The sequence below is a fragment of the Salmo salar genome, chromosome ssa21, assembly GCF_905237065.1.
Source record: "Salmo salar chromosome ssa21, Ssal_v3.1, whole genome shotgun sequence".
Taxonomy (NCBI): Eukaryota; Metazoa; Chordata; class Actinopteri; order Salmoniformes; family Salmonidae; genus Salmo; species Salmo salar.
In genome coordinates, this window is record NC_059462.1 from 25,005,001 (window position 1) to 25,025,992 (window position 20,992).

The window sequence follows — 20,992 nt, forward strand, 5'->3', positions numbered from 1 at the left end:
TGCCGTTCTCTACGTAGCAGGAGTAGTTTCCCAGGTCCCCCTCCTCCACCGAGTGGATCGTTAAAGAGATGGCCACTTCCTGTTCCCCCAGGTGCTCCCGGACCACCCTGCAAGACAAGAGCAAAGGATCATCAATGGAGTGGATGGTAGTCTCTGTGGGAGTAGTCACGAAAGGTGACTGAGTTGATAAATACTGTGTTGAGAAGCAGATGAAGTCATTCATGTTTCCTACTAACTCTGGTGGACATGTCTCCTCACTTCATAACTTAACAGTCTCGAGGTTAGGGAGACCATCCAGTAACCGGAGGGTTGGTGGTTGGAATACCAGGGCTGACAGAGAAAACCACTGGCGGGGCTGATTGACTTGGTGTGATGAGGACGGAAAGTATTGAGTTTATAATGGGCTGTAAGCATGGCCTGGGTGATAAAGCATGGATTACTGTAAATTAGTATATTTAGTCTGAAGCAAGTACAGGAATGCTATGTTAATCTCCCCCAAATGCTCCAAACATCAGACAAATTAAAATCAATAAGGGTGCTTCTTCCTGGGAGTTAAAAACCAAACAACAATGTCGGGAAGATTATCTTTTTATAGCAGCTGCCATGGAAACGGAGGGGAAGGAGAGAAAGTAATATTCCATAAAGTAAATGAGTGTCCCCCGCTGAGCTGGTGGAGACTGATGGAGAAGAAAAGGGAGACATGATGCTCCCTCGTTCTTCACACACTGCTTCTTAGCCTACTTTTAGAGGACCCTCAGTACATAGAGGCACGCACGGGAAAAACTGGTGAGAGACTGACTGTTTGTGTGTGGGGTTGTTCGTGTGAGAGAAAGAGCGTGTGTGTGTGTGTTAATGTGTGTGTGTGTGTTTGTGCATTAATGAGTAGCCTATGCATGTGAGCACTGGGGAGAAAGAAAGAGAGAGAAAGAGAGGATGAGAGACAGGGAGGGAGAGCGAGAGAGAGAGAGAGCGCGAGAGAGTGGTAGAGAAGAGGGATGACTGATCTCTGAAATACTCTCCCCAGGCTCTTGGTGAGCACATACAGTAAGGTGTTTGTTGGAGACGTTTGTAGCCTGTAATTGAGAATGCATTGTGGGCTTTGTGGACGTGGTTTGGGGGGGGGGTTGAGGAGAGAGGCAGCCTCTTTGAAGATCCAGTTTCCATAGTGAAACAGATTACCTGCCGACGGAGAACATTGCCGCACCACGATGACACTTTGAACACCTTCCGCGTTAAAAAAGTAAGCCACACAGTAAACCACAAGCAGTAAGTAAGTAAGAATTTGAAGAGGGTAGCAGGTCCTAGGTCTGTACCTAATGGGCAACTTCTACCCAGACCAAACAAGGCAGGGGAAAGTGAATGGGAGTTAGATAGGGATTGAATGGTACTAGACTGGGTCTGGCTGATGTTATCTAAAACCCTGGAGGAGGCAGAAATCAACAATAGATTTTCATTACTGCTCTGCTGGGGCTCTAGTCTAGACTGTCAGGAAATACAGGCTCTGATGGTCAAATGTTACATTAACTTCAGCAGTGCAATGTTACCATACTCATATCTAGTTAATACAGAGGAGTTGCGGCATGAGCTACAATTGTAGGTCTATGTTTAATGAACATTTCTGCCACTTCCTTTAGGACCCCTGCCCTCTCTCTCTGGTATCCTGGTTCCAGATGTATTGCGCATGACAATGACCCAGTGGCGACCCGTCATTCAGGGCAGGTGGGACAGAGCAAACTTTTTTTTTTGCACAAAAAATAAATAAATGCTTGCCTGTTTTGCATGTTATGCAAATAATGTAAAAGAAAAATATATATAATTGAGTTAATAAAGCCACATACAAACATGGTCTCATTATAGAGTGAGGCAGCTCCCAAATGCAGGTGCTTCAGCCTAGCTCAGTGCTTTCTGTGGTGTTGGGGCTAAGCCAGCAGAAAATACGGAGTGTTGCGCCATGATTGGCTCAGTGTTCTATCACTCATGGGGACACTACATCACTGCCAAGTCTAAGGGTAGAGCTTGAAAATTCAAGCCCCTTGGGTGCTGCCATAGAGCTACATTAAAAGTAACCATCCCAGAAGGCTCAAGGTCATTGGCCACAGATAAAATGACGTCAAATCACGTTATATCTACCGTAGCTTTGATTGGACTGATCATGTCAACATCATACTTTCAAAACCTTAGCTCGCAGTCATCATCATGAATCAAGTCGACAATCTACTGGCAAATCATTTTTAATCCTTGTCATATGAAGAGAAATTAAAGATAAAACGTATCGGTGCTCATCGTCCATTAGACAAACATTACACAATAAGTTGAAAATCGCAAATTCCACAATGAGTGGTTTGGAAGGAATCAGTGGCTAACTGCAAGCATTGCAAAGCAATCATCAGCTTGCTAATCAGTGGATTAGCTGTATGGTTGCAAATCTAATATTAAGGGTCTCTTTTCCTGATCACAAAATATGCCCACGAAGGACCGCCGCGCCACCTTCCTGTTTAAGTGAGCACAGCACAACAAGGTGAGTCCAAAAATGTATTGTATGCTGATGCATAAATTATGTAATATGCCAGGGAGATATGTATACTGTAGCTAAGAAAGTAATACTAAGTGTATGTTGTGTAGTTGTGTAGTAAGCTGTTAGTAGCCCATGTTCCTCATCCTAATAATTTGGTCCTCTTCCCCTCATAACTCATTCCCTTTATGCATTCAGTTGTGCAACTGACTAGGTATCCCTTTTCCTTTTAATCATTTCATCCAACGCCCACCTGCCAACCGGGTGTGAACCGAACCGGCTCAATACCCCATTGATCCCATCACAATATATTGCTGAGGCATATTTGTTTGGCTAATTTATTAATCTCTCGCTCTGACTCTCTCTGTCTCTGTCTCTGTCTCTCTCACACACACACACACACACACACACACACACACACACACACACACACACACACACACACACACACACACACACACACACACACACACACACACACACACACACACACACACACACACACACACACCATGCTAATGCCTAACCATGCATGATATTATAACAACAATAGCCCTGTCGCCGTCTGCGGCACAAATGATATTTTATTGGCCTGCGTTTCCATAGAAATGTAACTTGTTGGAATCAATAGGCGGGGTTCTTTAAATAGAACCCTGGTGGGTTTGTGGGTTCCCTGGGTTCCGTGGGCTGAAGTTCATCTGCTGATGCATTAGTAATAGACATGCAAGCCAGGAGAGTGTGGGTGGGTGGGAGGCTCGCCTGAAGTAGAGGCAAAACTTTGGAAACATCCACGTCCCTGTAGCAGTTGAATGGAAGATACTTTGGCTGGAGGGCCTAAACACAAACAGTACAAGGATTTCAATTATTTATGTTCTATTTATTTGGTCACTTTAACAAGATACTTACCATTTGGGAGGTTTCTCTCACTTTCTATCTCTCCCTCCTGCGAACTTGTTGAACCCCTTCTACCTTTTACACCTCCGTTATGAAAAAAAACATGAATTTCACGTGATCACGTGATCTTAGGTCAAGTTAATGTGATAACGTGTCAACATGTAAAAGCATCATGAAACTACATGCAGGGGCAAGAAAAAGTATGTGAACCCTTTGTTAATTGGAGTCAGGAGTCAGTTAACTTCATCGGGGTAGGGGGCATTATTTTCACGTCCGGATGAAAAGCATGCCCAGAGTAAACTGCCTGCTACTCAGGCCCAAAAGCTAGAATATGCATATAATTTGTAGATTTGGATAGAAAACACTCTGAAGTTTCTAAAATGGTTTGAATGATGTCTGTGAGTATAACAGAACTCATATGGCAGGCAAAAACATGAGACAAAATCCAACTAGGAAGTGTGGAAATCTGAGGTTTGTAGTTTTTCAAGTGATTGCCTATTCAATATACAGTGTCTATGGGGTCATATTGCACTTCCTAAGGCTTCCACTAGATGTCAACAGTCGTTAGAACGTTGTTTCAGGCTTCTACTGTGAATGGGGAGCGATTAAGAGCTGTTTGAGTTAGGTGTCTGGCAGTAGGCCATTATTTTAGATACGCGCACGGCCATGAGCACGAGCTCAGTTCTCTTTCCTTTATGAAGACAAAGGAATTGTCCGGTTGGAATATTTTTGAAGATTTATGATAAAAACATCCTAAAGATTGATTCTACACATCATTTGACATGTTTCTACAAACTGTAATAGAACTATTTTGACTTTTCGTCTGGACTTTAGTGCGCGCGCCTTCTGCATTTGGAATAGTGAACCTAATGCGGGAACAAAATGGAGGTATTTGGACATAAAGATTAACTTTATCGAACAAAACAAACATTTATTGTGGAACTGGGATTCCTGGGAGTGCATTCCGATGAAGATCATCAAAAGTAAGTGAATATTTATAATGCTATTTCTGACTTTTGTTGACTCCACAACATGGCGGGTATCTGTATGGCTTGTTTTGGTGACTGAGCACTGTATTGCAAAGTGTGCTTTCGCCGTAAAGCTTTTTTGAAATCTGACGCAGTGGTTGCATTAAGGAGAAGTGTATCTTTAATTCTATGCATAACAGTTGTATATTTTATCAACGTTTATGATGAGTATTTCTGTAAATTGATGTGCTCATTCACCGGAAGTTTTGTAGGCAAAACATTTCTGAACATTACACGCCAATGTAAAATGGGGTTTTTGGATATAAATATGAACTTTATCGAGCAAAACATACATGTATTGTGTAACATGAAGTCCTATGAGTGCCATCTGATGAAGATCATCAAAGGTTAGTGATTCATTTTAGCTTAATTTCTGGTTTTTGTGACGCCTCTCCTTGCTTGGAAAATGGCTGTGTGTATTTTCTTGTCTAGGTGCTGTCCTAACATAATCTAATGCTATGCTTTCGCCGTAAAGCCTTTTTGAAATCGGACACTGTGGTTGGATTAACGAGAAGTTTATCTTTAAAATGGTGTATAATACTTGTATGTGTGAGAAATTTGAATTATCAGATTTCTGTTGTTTTGAATTTGGCGCTATGCTATTTCACTGGCTGTTGGCGAGTGGGACGCTACCGTCCCACATACCCCAGAGAGGCTAACCTGGAGTCCAATCAATGAGACGAGATTGGAGATGTTGGTTAGACCTGCCTTGCCCTATTAAAACACTCACAAAATGTAAGTTTGCTATTCACAAGAAGCATTGCCTGATGTGAACCATGCATCGAACAAAAACGATCTCAGAAGACCTAAGATTAAGAATTGTTGACTTGCATAAAGCTGGAAAGGGTTACAAAAGTATCTCTAAAAGCCTTGATGTTCATCAGTCCACGGTAAGACAAATTGTCTATAAATGGAGAAAGTTCAGCACTGTTGCTACTCTCCCTAGGAGTGGCCGTCCTACAAAGATGACTGCAAGAGCACAGTGCAGAATGCTCAATGAGGTTAAGAAGACTCCTAGAGTGTCAGCTAAAGACTTACAGAAATCTTTGGAACCTGCTAACATCTCTGTTGACGAGTCTATGATATGTAAAACATTAAACAAGAATGATGTTCATGGGAGGACACCCACTGCTGTCCAAAAAAATATTGCTGCACGTCTGAAGTTCGCAAAAGAGCACCAGGATGTTCCACAATGCTCTGGCAAAATATTCTGTGGACAGATTAACTTCTACGGGCTAGGTGGGACGCTAGCGTCACACCTGCGGGACACAGCCAGTGAAATATCAGGGCGGCAAATTCAAAAACAACAAAATGTCATAATTCAACTTTCTCAAATATACAACTATTTTACACCATTTAAAAAATACACTTCTCCTTGATGTAACCACATTGTCTGATTTCAAAAAGGCTTTACAGCGAAAGCAAAACATTAGGTTATGTTAGGAGAGTACATAGACAAAAATAATCACACAGCCATTTTCCAAGCAAGGACATGTGTCAATAAAACCCAAAACACAGCTAAATGAAGCACTAACCTTTGACGATATTCATCAGATGACACTCCTAGGACATTATGTTACACAATACATGTATGTTTTGTTCGATAAAGTTCATATTTATATCCAAAAACAGCATTTTACATTGGCGCGTGATGTTCAGAAAATGTATTCCCACCAAAACGTCCGGTGAATGTGCACATCAATTTACAAAAATACTCATCATAAACGTTGACAAAATATAGAACAATTATTTAAAGAATTATAGATGGACTACCCCTGGATGCAACCGCTGTGTCAGATTTTAAAATAGCTTTACGGAGAAAGCACATTTTTCAATATTCTGAGTACATAGCTCAGCCATCACGGTGAGCTATTCAGACACCCGCCAAGTTTGGTGCAACCTAAACTCAGAATTAGTATTAGAAATATTCTCTTACCGTTGCTGATCTTCGTCAGAATGCACTCACAGGACTGCTACTTCCACAAGAAATGTTGTTTTTGTTCCAAATAATCCATATTTATGTACATATACCTCCGTTTTGTTCGTGCGTACAGATCACTTATCCAAAGGCATAACGCGCGAGAGCGGAACGAGAGACGAAAAGTCAAAATGTTCCATTACCGTACTTAGAAGCATGTCAAACGCTGTTTAAAATCAATCTTTATGGTATTTTTAACGTAGAATTGCGATAATATTCCAACCGGACAATAGCATATTCATTCAAGAAGAAAAAGAAGGAACGGCGTGCTCGCGTGACAGCGCATATCCAATCCCTTTGTTGCCAGGCAGACCACTCAGTGAATGAGCTCCTATTATCTGCCCAGTGACAGGAAAATGCTCAAACCACTTTCTGAAGACTTTAGACAGCCAATGGAAGCCTTAGGAAGTGCAACGTCACCCCACAGACACTGTAGCTTCGATAGAGAATCAAAAGAAGAACGACAGTTCTCAGACTTTCCACTTCCTGCTTGAATTCTTCTCAGGTTTTTGCCTGCCATATGAGTTCTGTTATACTCACAGACACCATTCAAACAGTTTTAGAAACTTCAGAGTGTTTTCTACCCAAATCGACTAATAATATGCATATTCTAGTTTCTGGGCCAGAGTAGTAACCTGTTTAAATTGGGTACGTTTTTCATCTGGCCGTGAAAATATTGCCCCCTAGCCCAGACAGGTTAAACTAAAGTTGAGTAGTTTGGAAGGAACACACCACTATGTAAGGAGAAAAAAAGGCACAGCACACCAACATCAAAACCTCATCCCAACTGTAAAGTATGATGGAGGGAGCATCATGGTTTGGGGCTGCTTTGCTACCTCAGGGCCTGGACAGCTTGCTATCATCGACAGAAAAATGAATTCCCAAATTTATCAAGACATTTTGCAGGAGAATGTAAGACTATCTGTCCGCCAATTGAAGCTCAACAGAAGTTGGGTGATGCAACAGGACAACGACCCAAAACACAGAAGTAAATCAACAACAGAACGGCTTCAACAGAAGAAAATACGCCTTCTGCAGTGGCCCAGTCAGAGTCCTGACCTCAACCCGATTTAAAATGCTGTGTCATGACCTCGAGAGTGATTCACAAAAGACATCCTTAGAATATTGCTGAACTGAAACAGTTTGGTAAAGATGAATGGTCCAAAATCCCTCCTGACCATTGTGCAGGTCTGATCCGCAACTACAGAAAAAGTTTGGTTGAGATTATTGCTGCCAAAGTTGGGTCAACCAGTTATTAAATCCAAGGGTTCACATACTTTTTCCACCATACACTGTGAATGTTTACACGGTGTGTCCAGTAAAGACATGAAAACGTATAATTGTTTGTGAGTTATTAGTTTAAGCAGACTGTGTTTGTCTATTGTTGTGACAATTTATGCAGAAATCCTGATAATTCCAAAGGGTTCACATACTTTTTCTTGCTACTGTATGTGAAAACAAATTTCACATCTGAATCTGCAATTCACGTGACCATATGGTCTCACGTGAACAACTGACCTCACGTGTTTCTTTCTGTCTCTCAACATGTGAAAACAGCTTAACTGAAAATGTTAATTTTTGTCATTTAGCAGAAGCTCTTATCCAGAGGAACTAGGGTTAGGTGCCTTGCTCAAGGGCACATTGAGAGATTTTTCACCTAGCTGATTCGAGATTCAAACCAGCAAACCTTTTGAATACTGGCCCAACACTCTTAACTGCTAGGCTACCTGCCACCACCCATTTCACATGTTTGGAATGGAATGGTATGGGGGTTTTAAGGTTAGTGGTATGCTATTCAGCAAAAATAGTGTCAACAAACATGATCACTTAGTGTTGACTTTTCAATATAACTACACCTGGGATTTGGACTCACAACCTCTAAGTTTTGGGGACGCTGATCTTTCTGCTGTACCAAAAAGTCTGTAGCATTCTCAGAAGTCTACAGATTGATCACCTACAATACATCTCTGCACTTAGCAAAAGAGTGCTATCTGCACTGCTATTTTACTTATCAGTTAATCTGACTATTCTCTCATCATTGCCAAAGGGGGAGGAGTTGCAATCTACTGCAGAGATAGCCTGCAAATTTCTGTCATAATTTCCAGGTCTATGCCCAAACAATTCGAGCTTCTAATTTTAAAAATGAATCTCTCCAGAAATAAGTCTCTCACTGTTGCCACCTGTTATAGACCCCCCCAGCTCCCAGCTGTGCCCTGGACATGATATGTGAATTGATTGCCCCCCATCTATCTTCAGAGTTCGTTCTGTTAGGTGATCTAAACTGGGATATGCTTAACACCCCGGCAGTCCTACAATCTAAACTAGATGCCCTGTATCTCACACAAAGTATCAACAAACCCACCAGGTACAACCCTAAATCTGTAAACATGGGCACCCTCATAGATATTATCCTGACCAACTTGCCCTCCAAATACACCTCTGCTGTTTTCAATCAGGATCTCAGCGATCACTGCCTCATTGCCTGCATCCGCTATGGGTCCGCGGTCAAATGACCACCCCTCATCAAAGTCAAACGCACCCTAAAACACTTCTGCGAGCAGGCCTTTCTAATCGACCTGGCCCGGGTATCCTGGAAGGATATTGACCTCATCCCGTCAGTCGAGGATGCCTGGTCGTTCTTAAAAAGTAATTTCCTCACCATCTTAAATAAGCATGCCCCTTTCAAAAAATGTAGAACTAAGAACAGATATAGCCCTTGGTTCACTCCAGACCGGACTGCTCTCGACCAGCACAAAAACATCCCGTGGCGGACTGCACTAGCATCGAATAGTCCCCGCGATATGCAACTTTTCAGGGAAGTCAGGAACGAATACACGCAGTCAGTCAGGAAAGCAAAGTCTAGCTTTTTCAAACAGAAATTTGCATCCTGTAGCTCTAACTCCAAAAAGTTTTGGGACACTGTAAAGTCCATGGAGAATAAGAGCACCTCCTCCCAGCTGCCCACTGCACTGAGGCTAGGTAACACTGTCACCACCGATAAATCCACGATAATCGAGAATATTAATAAGCATTTCTGGCCATGCTTTCCTTCTGGCTTCCCCAACCCCGGCCAACAGTTCCGCACCCCCCGCAGCTACTTGCCCAAGCTTCCCTAGCTTCTCCTTCACCCAAATCCAGATAGCAGATGTTCTGAAAGAGCTGCAAAACCTGGACCCGTACAAATCAGCTGGGCTAGACAACCTGGACCCTCTCTTTCTAAAATTATCCACCACCATCGTCGCAACCACTATTACCAGTCTCTTCAACCTCTCTTTCGTATCGTCCGAGATCCCTAAAGATTGGAAAGCTGCCGCAGTCATCCCCCTCTTCAAAGGGGGTGACAGTCTAGACCCAAACTGTTATAGACGTATATCCATCCTGCCCCGCCTTTCTAAAGTCTTCGAAAGCGAAGTTAATAAACAGATCACTGACCATTTCGAATCCCACCGTACCTTCTCTGCTGTGCAATCCGGTTTCCGAGCTGGTCACGTATACACCTCAGCCACGCTCAAGGTACTAAATGATATCATAACCGCCATCGATAAAAGACAGTACTGTCCTGCTGTCTTCATCGACCTGGCCAAGGCTTTCGACTCTGTCAATCACTACATTCTTATCGGCAGATTCAACAGCCTTGGTTTCTCAAATGACTGCCTCGCCTGGTTCACCAACTACTTCTCAGACAGAGTTCAGTGTGTCAAATCGGAGGGCCTGCTGTCCGGACCTCTGGCCGACCCTTTTCTCTGTATATATCAAAGATGTCACTCTTGCTGCGGGTGATTCCCTGATCCACCTCTACACAGACGACACCATTCCGTATACATCTGGCCCTTCTTTGGACACTGTGTTAGCAAACCTCCAAATGAGATTCAACGTCATACAACGCTCCTTCCGTGGCCTCCAACTGCTCTTAAACGCTAGTAAAACTAAATGCGTGCTTTTCAAACTTTCGCTGCCCTCACCCACCCGCCCGACTAGCATCACTACTCTCGACGGTTCTGACTTAGAATATGTGGACAACTACAAATACGTAGGTGTCTGGCTAGACTGTAAACTCTCCTTCCAGACCCATATTAAACATCTCCAATCCAAAATTAAATCTAGAATCGGCTTCCGATTTCACAACAAAGCCTCCTCCTTTACTCACGCCGCCAAACATACCCTCATAAAACTGACTATCCTACCGATCCTCGACTTCGGCGATGTCATTTACAAAATAACTCCAACATTCTACTCAGCAAACTGGATGCAGTCTATCACAGTGCCATCCGTTTTGTCACCAAAGCCCCTTATGCCACCCACCACTGCAACCTGTATGCTCTAGTCGGCTGGCCCTCGCTACCTATTCGTCACCAGACACACTGGCTCCAGGTCATCTTTAAGTCTATTCTAGGTAAAGCTCCGCCTTATCTCAGCTCACGGGTCATGATAACAACACCCACCCGTAGCATGCGCTCCAGCAGGTACAGCTCACTGGTCATCCCCAAAGCCACCACCCCCTTTGGCCACCTTTCCTTACAGTTCTCTGCTGCCAATGACTGGAACGAATTGCAAAAATCGCTGAAGCTGGAGACTTATATTTCCCTCACTAACTTTATACATCAGCTATCTGAGCAGCTAACCGATCGCTGCAGCTGTACATAGCCCATCTGTAAATAGCCCATCCAATCTACCTACCTCATCCCCATATTGTTTTTATTTACTTTTTTGCTCTTTTGCACACCAGTATTTCTACTTGCACATCATCATCTGCACATCTATCACTCCAGTGTTAATTTGCTAAATTGTAATTACATCGCTACTATGGCCTATTTATTGCCTTACCGCCTCACGCCATTTGCACACACTGTATATAGACTTTCTTTTTTTCTATTGTGTTATTGATTGTACGCTTGTTTATTCCATGTGTAACTCTGTGTTGTTGTTTGTGTCGCACTGCTTTGCTTTATCTTGGCCAGGTCGCAGTTGTAAATGAGAACTTGTTCTCAACTAGCCTACCTGATTAAATAAAGGTGAAATATAAAAAAAAAAAAAAACATTGAAATCATTTATTTATCTCAGCAATTTTGGGGTTTTCTGTATAGTTGTCTAATGTTGGTGGTGCATATTATTCTGTTTTAATGATACTCCTGAATCACATTGATAAATATACTCGTTTTTCTTGAGGGTATTTAAAAAAAAAAAGCTGTGTAGGAAAACAGGTGAAATCAATTATTTACACAGACATGATGGCATAGCAGCAAGATCCAAATTATGTGAACCCAGAGGTTGTGAGTTCAAATCTGATATGTTGAATAATAAATATTGTATAAACATACACAATATAATCATTTGTGTCAAATATGTAAATTGAAAAGACTGTGATGTTCAGTTGACATCCTAATGACTCAATGTTTGCACGGCATCACCAGTGAAATCTCATGTGAAATACTGTATCATCACATGTGAAGTGTTCCAAGACCACATGTGAAATAATGTTTAACATGTGCAAAAAAAAGTTTTCTGTAAGGTTCTTTATCACACCCTACTTTCTATACATCTTCTCCTTCACCCTCTTCTCCCACCCCTTGTCTCTCTCTCTCTCGCTCTGTGTGTGTGTCCGTCCCATTGAGGATGTGTATAGTGATCAGGGTAGTAAAGCCAGGGCTGTGAGAGGATCAGAGCGGGCCTAGGGTAATGGCGGCATGGACAATAAGGAATGCATGATCAAATACTGATCCAAGATCTGGCTGCATTATTAATAATTCTCCCTTTAGAACCCTGTTGTTGTAGTTACAGTAGTCTGTCAGGCAAGAAAAGGTGTGTGTACTGTAGCAGTAAATTTCGGCTGCGCTCACGAAGCGTCAACCTCAGCTGTCACTTTCACTAGCTAGCCATCAAGACAACCAGCTAACTAGCCACCAAAATGAAGGCTAGAGTAATTCATGTTTATCTGTTGGGCTTAGGTTATGGTTTGTCATGTTTGCTAGGTGCAGATAATCACAGGTTTTCCTATTAGTTGACAGCTTAGTTGACAGCTTAGCGGTCGTGTTAGGGACTAAGATGCCTGCACAGTGGAGCTCATAAGCTGAGTTGGATATTTGTTTACGTACCCAGCTAACAAGTTGCTTGTTTTGTCCTGTGTCTACCGATGCAACTCATTTGGAAACTGTCCCAGATTTGTAACTAATCAGCTAACATTGGCGAACTCTGTAGTTAGTCTGTCAGGCAAGAAAGCAAGAGTTGATTGGAGGAAAGAGAGAGAGTGTGTGTGTGGAATAGGAGGCGTGTAACTGTTTCAAACAATTTATTATGGAAACCCCATATTAAGAAGAGAGTTTGTGTATGGTTGAGAGAAATAAAGAGAGGAAGGAGGAGAGAGACAGTGTGAGAGGGAGAGAGAAACAGTGTGAGAGGTAGAGAGAGACTGTGTGAGAGGGAGAGAGAAACAGTGTGAGAGGTAGAGAGAGAAACAGTGTGAGAGGTAGAGAGAGACTGTGTGAAAGGGAGAGAGAGAGAGAGATGATGTTCCTGACCACTATTGTATCCTATTTGTTGCTCCTCTCCCTCTGTTACTCTGTTCCACTAGGTCAGTGAAAGAAAAGGATGTGATGTGGAGAGTCAGGGCTCAGAAGCAAAAGGCAGGGAGGAAGATGAGTTAGAGATAATTGGAGGGATAGAGATGTGGAGCAAGGACGGAGGAGTGGAGCGAGAGGAGAGTAGAGGGAGACAGGAAGAGGAGAGTGAATCAGCGGAGAGTGGTGGGAGAGAGGAAGGGGAGAGTGGAGAGGAGAGTGGTGGGGAAGGAACATGGAGAGGAGGAGGAGGGATAGGAGAAGGAAGCGGAGGAAGGAGAAGAGGAAGCAGAGGAAGAGTAGGAAGCAGAGGGAGAGAAGGTAGCAGAGGGACAGGAGGAGGAAGGGAGAGAGGAGAAAGAATAGTGAGGGAAGAGGGACAGCACATCCGAGAGGGGAGCCTATGTTTCCATGGCGTGTGTCTGCCCCAAGTCCCATCATTCACGCGTGTACCACACAGCCTGGGCCTAAAGTGACAGTGGCAGGGATTTTGGAGTTGTTTTTAAAAGTGGTAGGAACTTACACTACATGACCAAAAGTATGTGGACACCTGCTCGTCGAACATCTCATTCCAAATTCATGGGCATTAATATGGAGCTGGTCCCTCCTTTGCTGCTATAACAGCCTCCAATCTTCTGGGAAGGCGTTCCACTAGATGTTGGAACATTGCTGCGGGGACTTGCTTCCATTCAGCCACAAGAGCATTAGTGAGGTCGGGGCACTGATGTTGGGCGATTAGGCCTGGCTTGCAGTCAGCGTTCCAAAGTTAGAAGCACAGAATCGTCTAGAATGTCATTGTATTCTGTAGCATTAAGATTTCCCTTCACTGGAACTACTAAGGGGCCTAGCCCAAACCATGAAAAACAGCCCCAGACCATTATTTCTCCTACACCAAACTTTACAGTTGGCACCAGGCATTCGGGCAGGTAGCATTCTCCTGGCAACTGCCAAACCCAGATTCATCAGTTGGATTGCCAGATGGTGAAGCGTGATTCATCACTCCAGAGAACGTTTCCACTGCTTCAGAGTCCAATGGTTGCGGGCTTTACACCACTCCAGCACATGGCGATCTAAGGCTTGTGTGAAGCTGCTCGGCCATGGAAACCCATTTGATGAAGCTCCTGACGAACAGTTCTTATGTTGACTTTGCTTCCAGAGGCAGTATGGAACTCGGTAGTGAATGTTGCAACTGAGGACAGACAATTTTTACGTGCTACGCGCCTCAGCACTCGGTGGTCCCATTCTGTGAGCTTGTATGGCCTATCGCTTCGCGGCTGAGCCATTGTTGCTCCTAGACGTTTCCACTTCACAATAACAGCACTTACAGTTGACTGGGGCAGCTCTAGTAGGGCAGAAATTTGACGAACTGACTTGTTGGAAAGGTGTTATTCTATGACTGTGCCACGTTGAAAGTCACTAAGCTCTTCAATAAGGCCATTCTACTGCCAATGTTTGTCTATGGAGATTGCATGGCTGGTTGCTCAATTTTATACACCTTTCAGCAATGTGTGTGGCTCAAATAGCCAAATCCACTAATTTGAAGGGGAGTCCACATACCTTTGTATATATAGTGTAAATCTGTTCAAGAGCTTGAAATGGATTACAATAAGAAAATGGGCAGGGTTGACCATCTTGACTAACTGAGGAGCTATTACAATGTTGGGCGCACAGGCAGAAAATGGTGGAAGTATGTGTTTTGGAGGATGCTCAACATTGCCATCATAAATGTGTATATTGTGTGGGCGACCCTGCAAAGGCCTCCTCCCAGAAACCACAGGCGCTGGTCCCTTAAGGCATTCAAAATGCAGCTTGTGCATTCACTTTGAGATATGGCTACAGTGGCAAGAAGAGAGGAACCAAGAGTGTGGCACTAGGGCGTGTGGGCCGAGTTGTGGTGCAGTGCCTTTGACCAAAGCCCTATACTGGGTACATTTTGAGTAATTTAGTAATTTAGTCAAATTTACTGCAATTTAAATACTCAAGGGTTTTTTGTCGTGTTGAGTGTTAATCGTTTTTTTGAAAGTGAGTGTCTTTAAACAATGGAAGACAACATTCATGTTATTCCTATTGACATGAATGTGGTGTCATATTAAAGAAGAGGTTGTGCTCTTTAAAAGTAATTTGTAATTGTAATTTCCTCTTTGTTTTTGAGCTATGTCTGTTTGTTTGAAATGTGTGAGAAAATTAGCTTTATCTTGAAAATTCTCAGTAATTTACAGCAGCATTCTAGAATTATATTGGGGTCTAAAGTGTTAAACACATATAGACCTTCAGATGATGAGAGAGAAGATCCTAGAGAGAGAGATATGGAGGAAGAGAGTGATCACTAACCTTAAAAAACTGAGCTCTTTACCTGACTCTACTCACAAAACAAACACACAAGCCCTCCCTTCTTCTCCCTCCCCTAATCCATTTGCATGCTGCTATGTGCGGTGAGGGAGAGGGTAGGTGAGGGCAGCGGGTAGCGATAGCAGGGCGAGGCACGGTGAGAAATGGTGGTTGTTAACTATCTGACAAGGCCGTCTCCCCAGAGCTGCAGTCTCTCCACACACAGCGCTCAGCGCCTAATGGGAAACACGCACACAGACCAGCCAATGGACTTGTTTAAATATGTTACACTACTGGGAAGGAAAGAAACATGGAAATTGACTTGTTTTAAGTGTGTTACTACAGCAAAGAGAGAGAGAGGGTATATAAGGTGGACTCGTTTGAATTTATTGGAGGGTAGAGGAAGACGGATAGAGAGGGAGAGGAAGAGACCCATCTGAATGTGTTATAACAGAGAGAGACAGGCTTGTTTTAAGTGAGTTATAGCATAGAGAGAGAGAGACACGGGTTTGTTTTAAGTGTGTTATAGCATAGAGAGAGAGAGAGACACAGGCTATGTATTTCAAGGCCTACCTTCAAACACAGTGCCACTTTGCTTGACATCATGGGAAAATCAAAAGAAATCAGCCAAGACCTCAGAAAAAAATGGGAGACCTCCACAAGTCTGGTTCATCCTTGGGAGCAATTTCCAAACGCCTGAAGGTACCACGTTCATCTGTACAAACAATAGCACACAAGTATAAACACCATGGGACCATGCAGCCGTCATACCGCTCAGGAAGGAGACACGTTCTGTCTCCTAGAGATGAACGTATTTTGGTGCGAAAAGTACAAATCAATCCCAGAACAACAGCAAAGGACCTTGTGAAGATGCTGGAGGAAACAGGTACATAAGTATCTATATCCACAGTAAAACGAGTCCTATATTGACATAACCTGAAAGGCCGTTCAGCAAGGAAGAAGCCACTGCTCCAAAAACGGCATAAAAAACCCAGACTACGGTTTGCAACTGCACATGGGGACAAAGATCATACTTTTTGGAGAAATGTCCTCTGGTCTGATGAAACAAAAATAGAACTATTTGGCCATAATGCCCATCGTTGTGTTTGGAGGAAAAAGGGGGAGGCTTGCAAGCTGAAGAACACCATCCCAACTGTGAAGCACGGGGGTGGCAGCATCATGTTGTGGGGGTGCTTTGCTGCAGGAGGGACTGGTGCACTTCACAAAATACATGGCATCATGAGGAAGGGGAATTATGTGGATATTGAAGCAACATGTCAAGACATCAGTCAGGAAGTTAAAACTTGGCCGCAAATGGGTCTTCCAAATGAACAATGACTCCAAGCATACTTCAAAAAGGCTTAAGGACAACAAAGTCAAGGTATTGGAGTGGCCATCACAAAGTGTCACGTCCTGACCAGTATAGGGGTTATTGGTTATGGTAGTTTGGTCAGGACGTGGCAGAGGGTATTTGTTTTATTGCGTTCCGGGGTTTTTGGTGTATGTTCTTGTTTTGGGTTTCTAGGTTTTGTATTTCTTTGTTGGCCTGGTGTGGCTCTCAATCAGGAACAGCTGTACATCGTTGTTCCTGATTGAGAGTCATACTCAGGGAGCTTGTTTTCACCTGTCTCATTGTGGGTAGTTGTATTTGCACTGCTGTTTGTTTAGCCTGCAAATCTGTTAGCTGTCGTTCTGTTTCTTGTTTTTTCCGTTACTCACTTTAAATAATACAATTTAAGTATGAGTATTCACGTACCCGCTGCGCCTTGGTCTAATCACTTCGACAGCCGTGACACAAAGCCCTGACCTCAATCCTATAGGAAGTTTGTGGGCAGAACTGAAAAAGCGTGTGCGGGCAAGGAGGCCTACAAACCTGACTCAGTTACACCAGCTCTGTCAGGAGGAATGGGCCAAAATTAACCCAACTTATTGTGGGAAGCTTGGGGAAGGCTACCCAAAACAGTTGACCCAAGTTAAACAATTTAAAGGGAATGCTACCAAATACTAATTGAGTGTATGTAAACTTCTGACCCACTGGGAACGTGATGAAAGAAATACAAGCTGAAATAAATCATTCTCTACTATTATTGTGACATTTTACATTCTTAAAATAAAGTGGTGACCCTAACTGACCTAAGACAGGGAATTTTTACTAGGATTAGATGTCAGGAATTGTGAAAAACTGAGTTTTGGCTAAGGTAAACTTCCGACTTCAACTGTACATACTTAATGAGTATATAATACATTTTATTGCTAACCTAACTTTGCTGCCTGACAACTTCACGGTTCTTACTTTTTAATTATGTTTATATTTTTAGTTTTTCCCTCACTCTACTTTTTTTAAATTCAACTTTTTCACTCTGGACGCTTTATCAAGACGTGGTTCGTCAGGACCTCCACCAGCCGAAGCTAAGTAGTAACATTAACATTATGCCTTCTAATTGCAGTCGCTGTATTCATAATATACAGGAGAACGATCGCCTTATGGCGAGGATAGCTGTGCTGCAAGCCCAGCTTCAGACGCAATCGTTAGGCAAGGGTAATTTCAGTGTAGGAAAGGATGAAACAGCGTCTGTGCCACCAGTAAGTACAGTAGTAGTATAAATCCCCTCGCACAGTCCCCGCAGCCGGACAACTTTCTCATGGCTTCTGGAGGGAAATGCTGGAGGAATGCTCAACCGGTGTCGCTCATTCAGCCGACAGAAACTTTAGACCGGTTCTCCCAATTAAGCAGCGAGTCGGAATCAGAGGCCGTGCCTTCTCTGGTCTCTACTCCTCCCGTTACGGGGTCTGAGACGCCGAGCCTCCGACCATCAGCTCTGACAAATTGAAAACCCTAGTCATTGGCGACTCCATTAACCACAGTATTAGACTTAAAACGAATCATCCAGCGATCATACACTGTTTACCAGGGGGCAGGGCTACCGACGTTAAGGCTAATCTGAAGATGGTGCTGGCTAAAGCTAAAACTGGCGAGTGTAGAGAGTATAGGGATATTGTTATCCACGTCGGCACCAACAATGTTAGGATGAAACAGTCAGAGGTCACCAAGCGCAACATAGCTTCAGCGTGTAAATCAGCTAGAAAGATGTGTCGGCATCGATTAATTGTTTCTGGCCCCCTCCCAGTTAGGGGGAGTGATGAGCTCTACAGCAGAGTCTCACAACTCAATCGCTGGTTGAAAACTGTTTTCTGCTCCTCCCAAAAGATAGAATTTGTAGATAATTGGCCCTATTTCTGGGACTCACCCACAAACAGGACCAAGCCTGGCCTGTTGAGGAGTGACGGACTCCATCCTAGCTGGAGGGGTGCTCTCATCTTATCTACGAACATAGACAGGGCTCTAACTCCCCTAGCTCCACAATGAGATAGGGTGCAGGCCAGGCAGCTTAGTGGAGTCTGCCACTAGCGCAGTCACTGTAGTCAGCTCAGCTATCCCCAATGAGACCGTGTCTGTACCTCGCCCTAGGTTGGGCAAAACTAAACATGGCGGTGTTCGCCTTAGGAATCTCACTGGAATAAAGACCTTCTCCATTCCTGCCATTATTGAAAGAGATTGTGATACCTCACATCTCAAAATAGGGCTACTTAATGTTAGATCCCTCACTTCCAAGGCAGTTATAGTCAATGAACTAATCACTGATCATAATCTTGATGTGATTGGCCTGACTGAAACATGGCTAAAGCATGATGAATTTACTGTGTTAAATGAGGCCTCAACTCCTGGTTACACTAGTGAACATATCCCCCGCTCATCCCGCAAAGGCGGAGGTGTTGCTAACATTTATGCAAATGTTCGTCTTTTGAGCATCTAGTCATCACTAAGTCAAGGATCCTGGGACTAAACACCTCCCTCTGCAACTGGATCCTGGACTTCCTGATGGGCCGCCCTCAGGTGGTGAGGGTAGGTAGCAACACATCTGCCACACTGATCCTCAACACTGGAGTTTGCAGACAACACAACAGTGGTAGGCCTGATCACCGACAACGACGAGACAGTCTATAGGGAGGAAGTCAGAGACCTGGCCGGGTGGTGCCAGAATAACAACCTATCCCTCAACGTAACAAACACTAAGGAGATTATTGTGGACTACAGGAAAAGGAGGATCGAGCACGCCCTCATTCTCATTGACGGGGGCTGTAGTGGAGCAGGTTGAGAGCTTCAAGTTCCTTGGTGTCCACATCAACAACAAACTAGAATGGTCCAAACACACCAAGACAGTTGTGAAGAGGGCACGACAAAGCCTATTCCCCCTCAGGAAACTAAAAAGATTTGGCATGGGTCCTGAGATCCTCAAAAGGTTCTACAGCTGCAACATCGAGCGCATCCTGACTGGTTGCATCACTGCCTGGTACGGCAATTGCTCGGCCTCTGACTGCAAGGCACTACAGAGGGTAGTGCGAACGGCCCGGTACATCACTTGGGCTAAGCTGCCTGCCATCCAGGACCTCTAAACCAGGCGGTGTCAGAGGAAGGCCCTAAAAATTGTCAAAGAGCCCAGCCACCCCAGTCAAAGACTGTTCTCTCTACTACCGCATGGCAAGCGGTACCGGAGTGACAAGTCTAGGACAAAAAGGCTTCTCAACAGTTTTTACCCCCAAGCCATAAGACTCCTGAACAGGTAATCAAATGGCTACCCGGACTATCATATACGCATAGTCACGTTAACTATACATTCATGTACATACTACCACAATTGGCCCGACCAACCAGTGCCCCCGCACATTGGCTAACCGGGCTATCTGCATTGTGTCCCACCCACCACCCGCCAACCCCTCTTTTATGCTACTGCTACTCTCTGTTCATCATATATGCATAATCACTTTAATCATATCTACATGTACATACTACCTCAATCAGCCTGACTAACCGGTGTCTGTATGTAGCCTCGCTACTTTTATAGCCTCGCTACTGTATATAGCCTGTCTTTTTACTGTTGTTTAATTTCTTTACCTACCCATTGTTCACCTAATACCTTTTTTGCACTATTGGTTAGAGCCTGTAAGTAAGCATTTCTGTAAGGTCTACACCTGTTGTAGTCAGCGCACGTGACAAATAAACTTTGATTTGATTTGAATCTATGCAGCCTACTCAATCACTTTTTATAGCTACTGTTTACAGGCCTCCTGGGCCATATACAGTGTTCCTCACGGAGTTCCTTGAATTCCTATCAGACCTTGTAGTCATAGCAGATAATATTCTAATTCTTGGTGACTTTAATATTCACATGGAAAAGTCCACAGACCCACTCCAAAAGGCTTTCGGAGCCATCATCGACTCAGTGGGTTTTGTCCATCATGTCTCCGGACCTACTCACTGCCACAGTCATACTCTGGACCTAGTTTTGTCCCGTGGAATAAATGTTGTGAATCTTAATGTTTTTCCTCATAATCCTGGACTATCGGACCACCATTTTATTACGTTTGCAATCGCAACAAATAATCTGCTCAGACCCCAACCAAGGATCATCAATAGTCGTGCTATACATTTTCAGACAACACAAAGATTCCAAGATGCCCTTCCATACTCCCTCCACCTACCCAAGGACGTCAGAGTACAAAAATCAGTTAACCACCTAACTGAGGAACTCAATTTAACCTTGCGCAATACCCTAGATGCAGTCGCACCCCTAAACATGAAAAACATTTGTCATAAGCTCCCTGGTATACAGAAAATACCCGAGCTCTGAAGCAAGCT

At 43.7% G+C, this 20,992-nt stretch overlaps 1 protein-coding gene across 5 annotated transcripts in view; it reads right to left on the reverse strand.

Annotated features, from left to right (window-relative positions):
• Positions 1-20,992, reverse strand: part of LOC106582011 (interleukin-1 receptor accessory protein-like 1) — a 309,914-nt gene that overhangs the window by 8,024 nt on the left and 280,898 nt on the right. For all 5 annotated transcript variants that reach the window (XM_014164645.2, XM_014164642.2, XM_014164644.2 and 2 more), the window contains exon 8: positions 1-107. This exon is cut by the window's left edge and continues 39 nt beyond it. In XM_014164645.2, coding sequence (XP_014020120.2) covers positions 1-107 — 107 coding nt within the window. The remainder of the gene's footprint in view (positions 108-20,992) is intronic.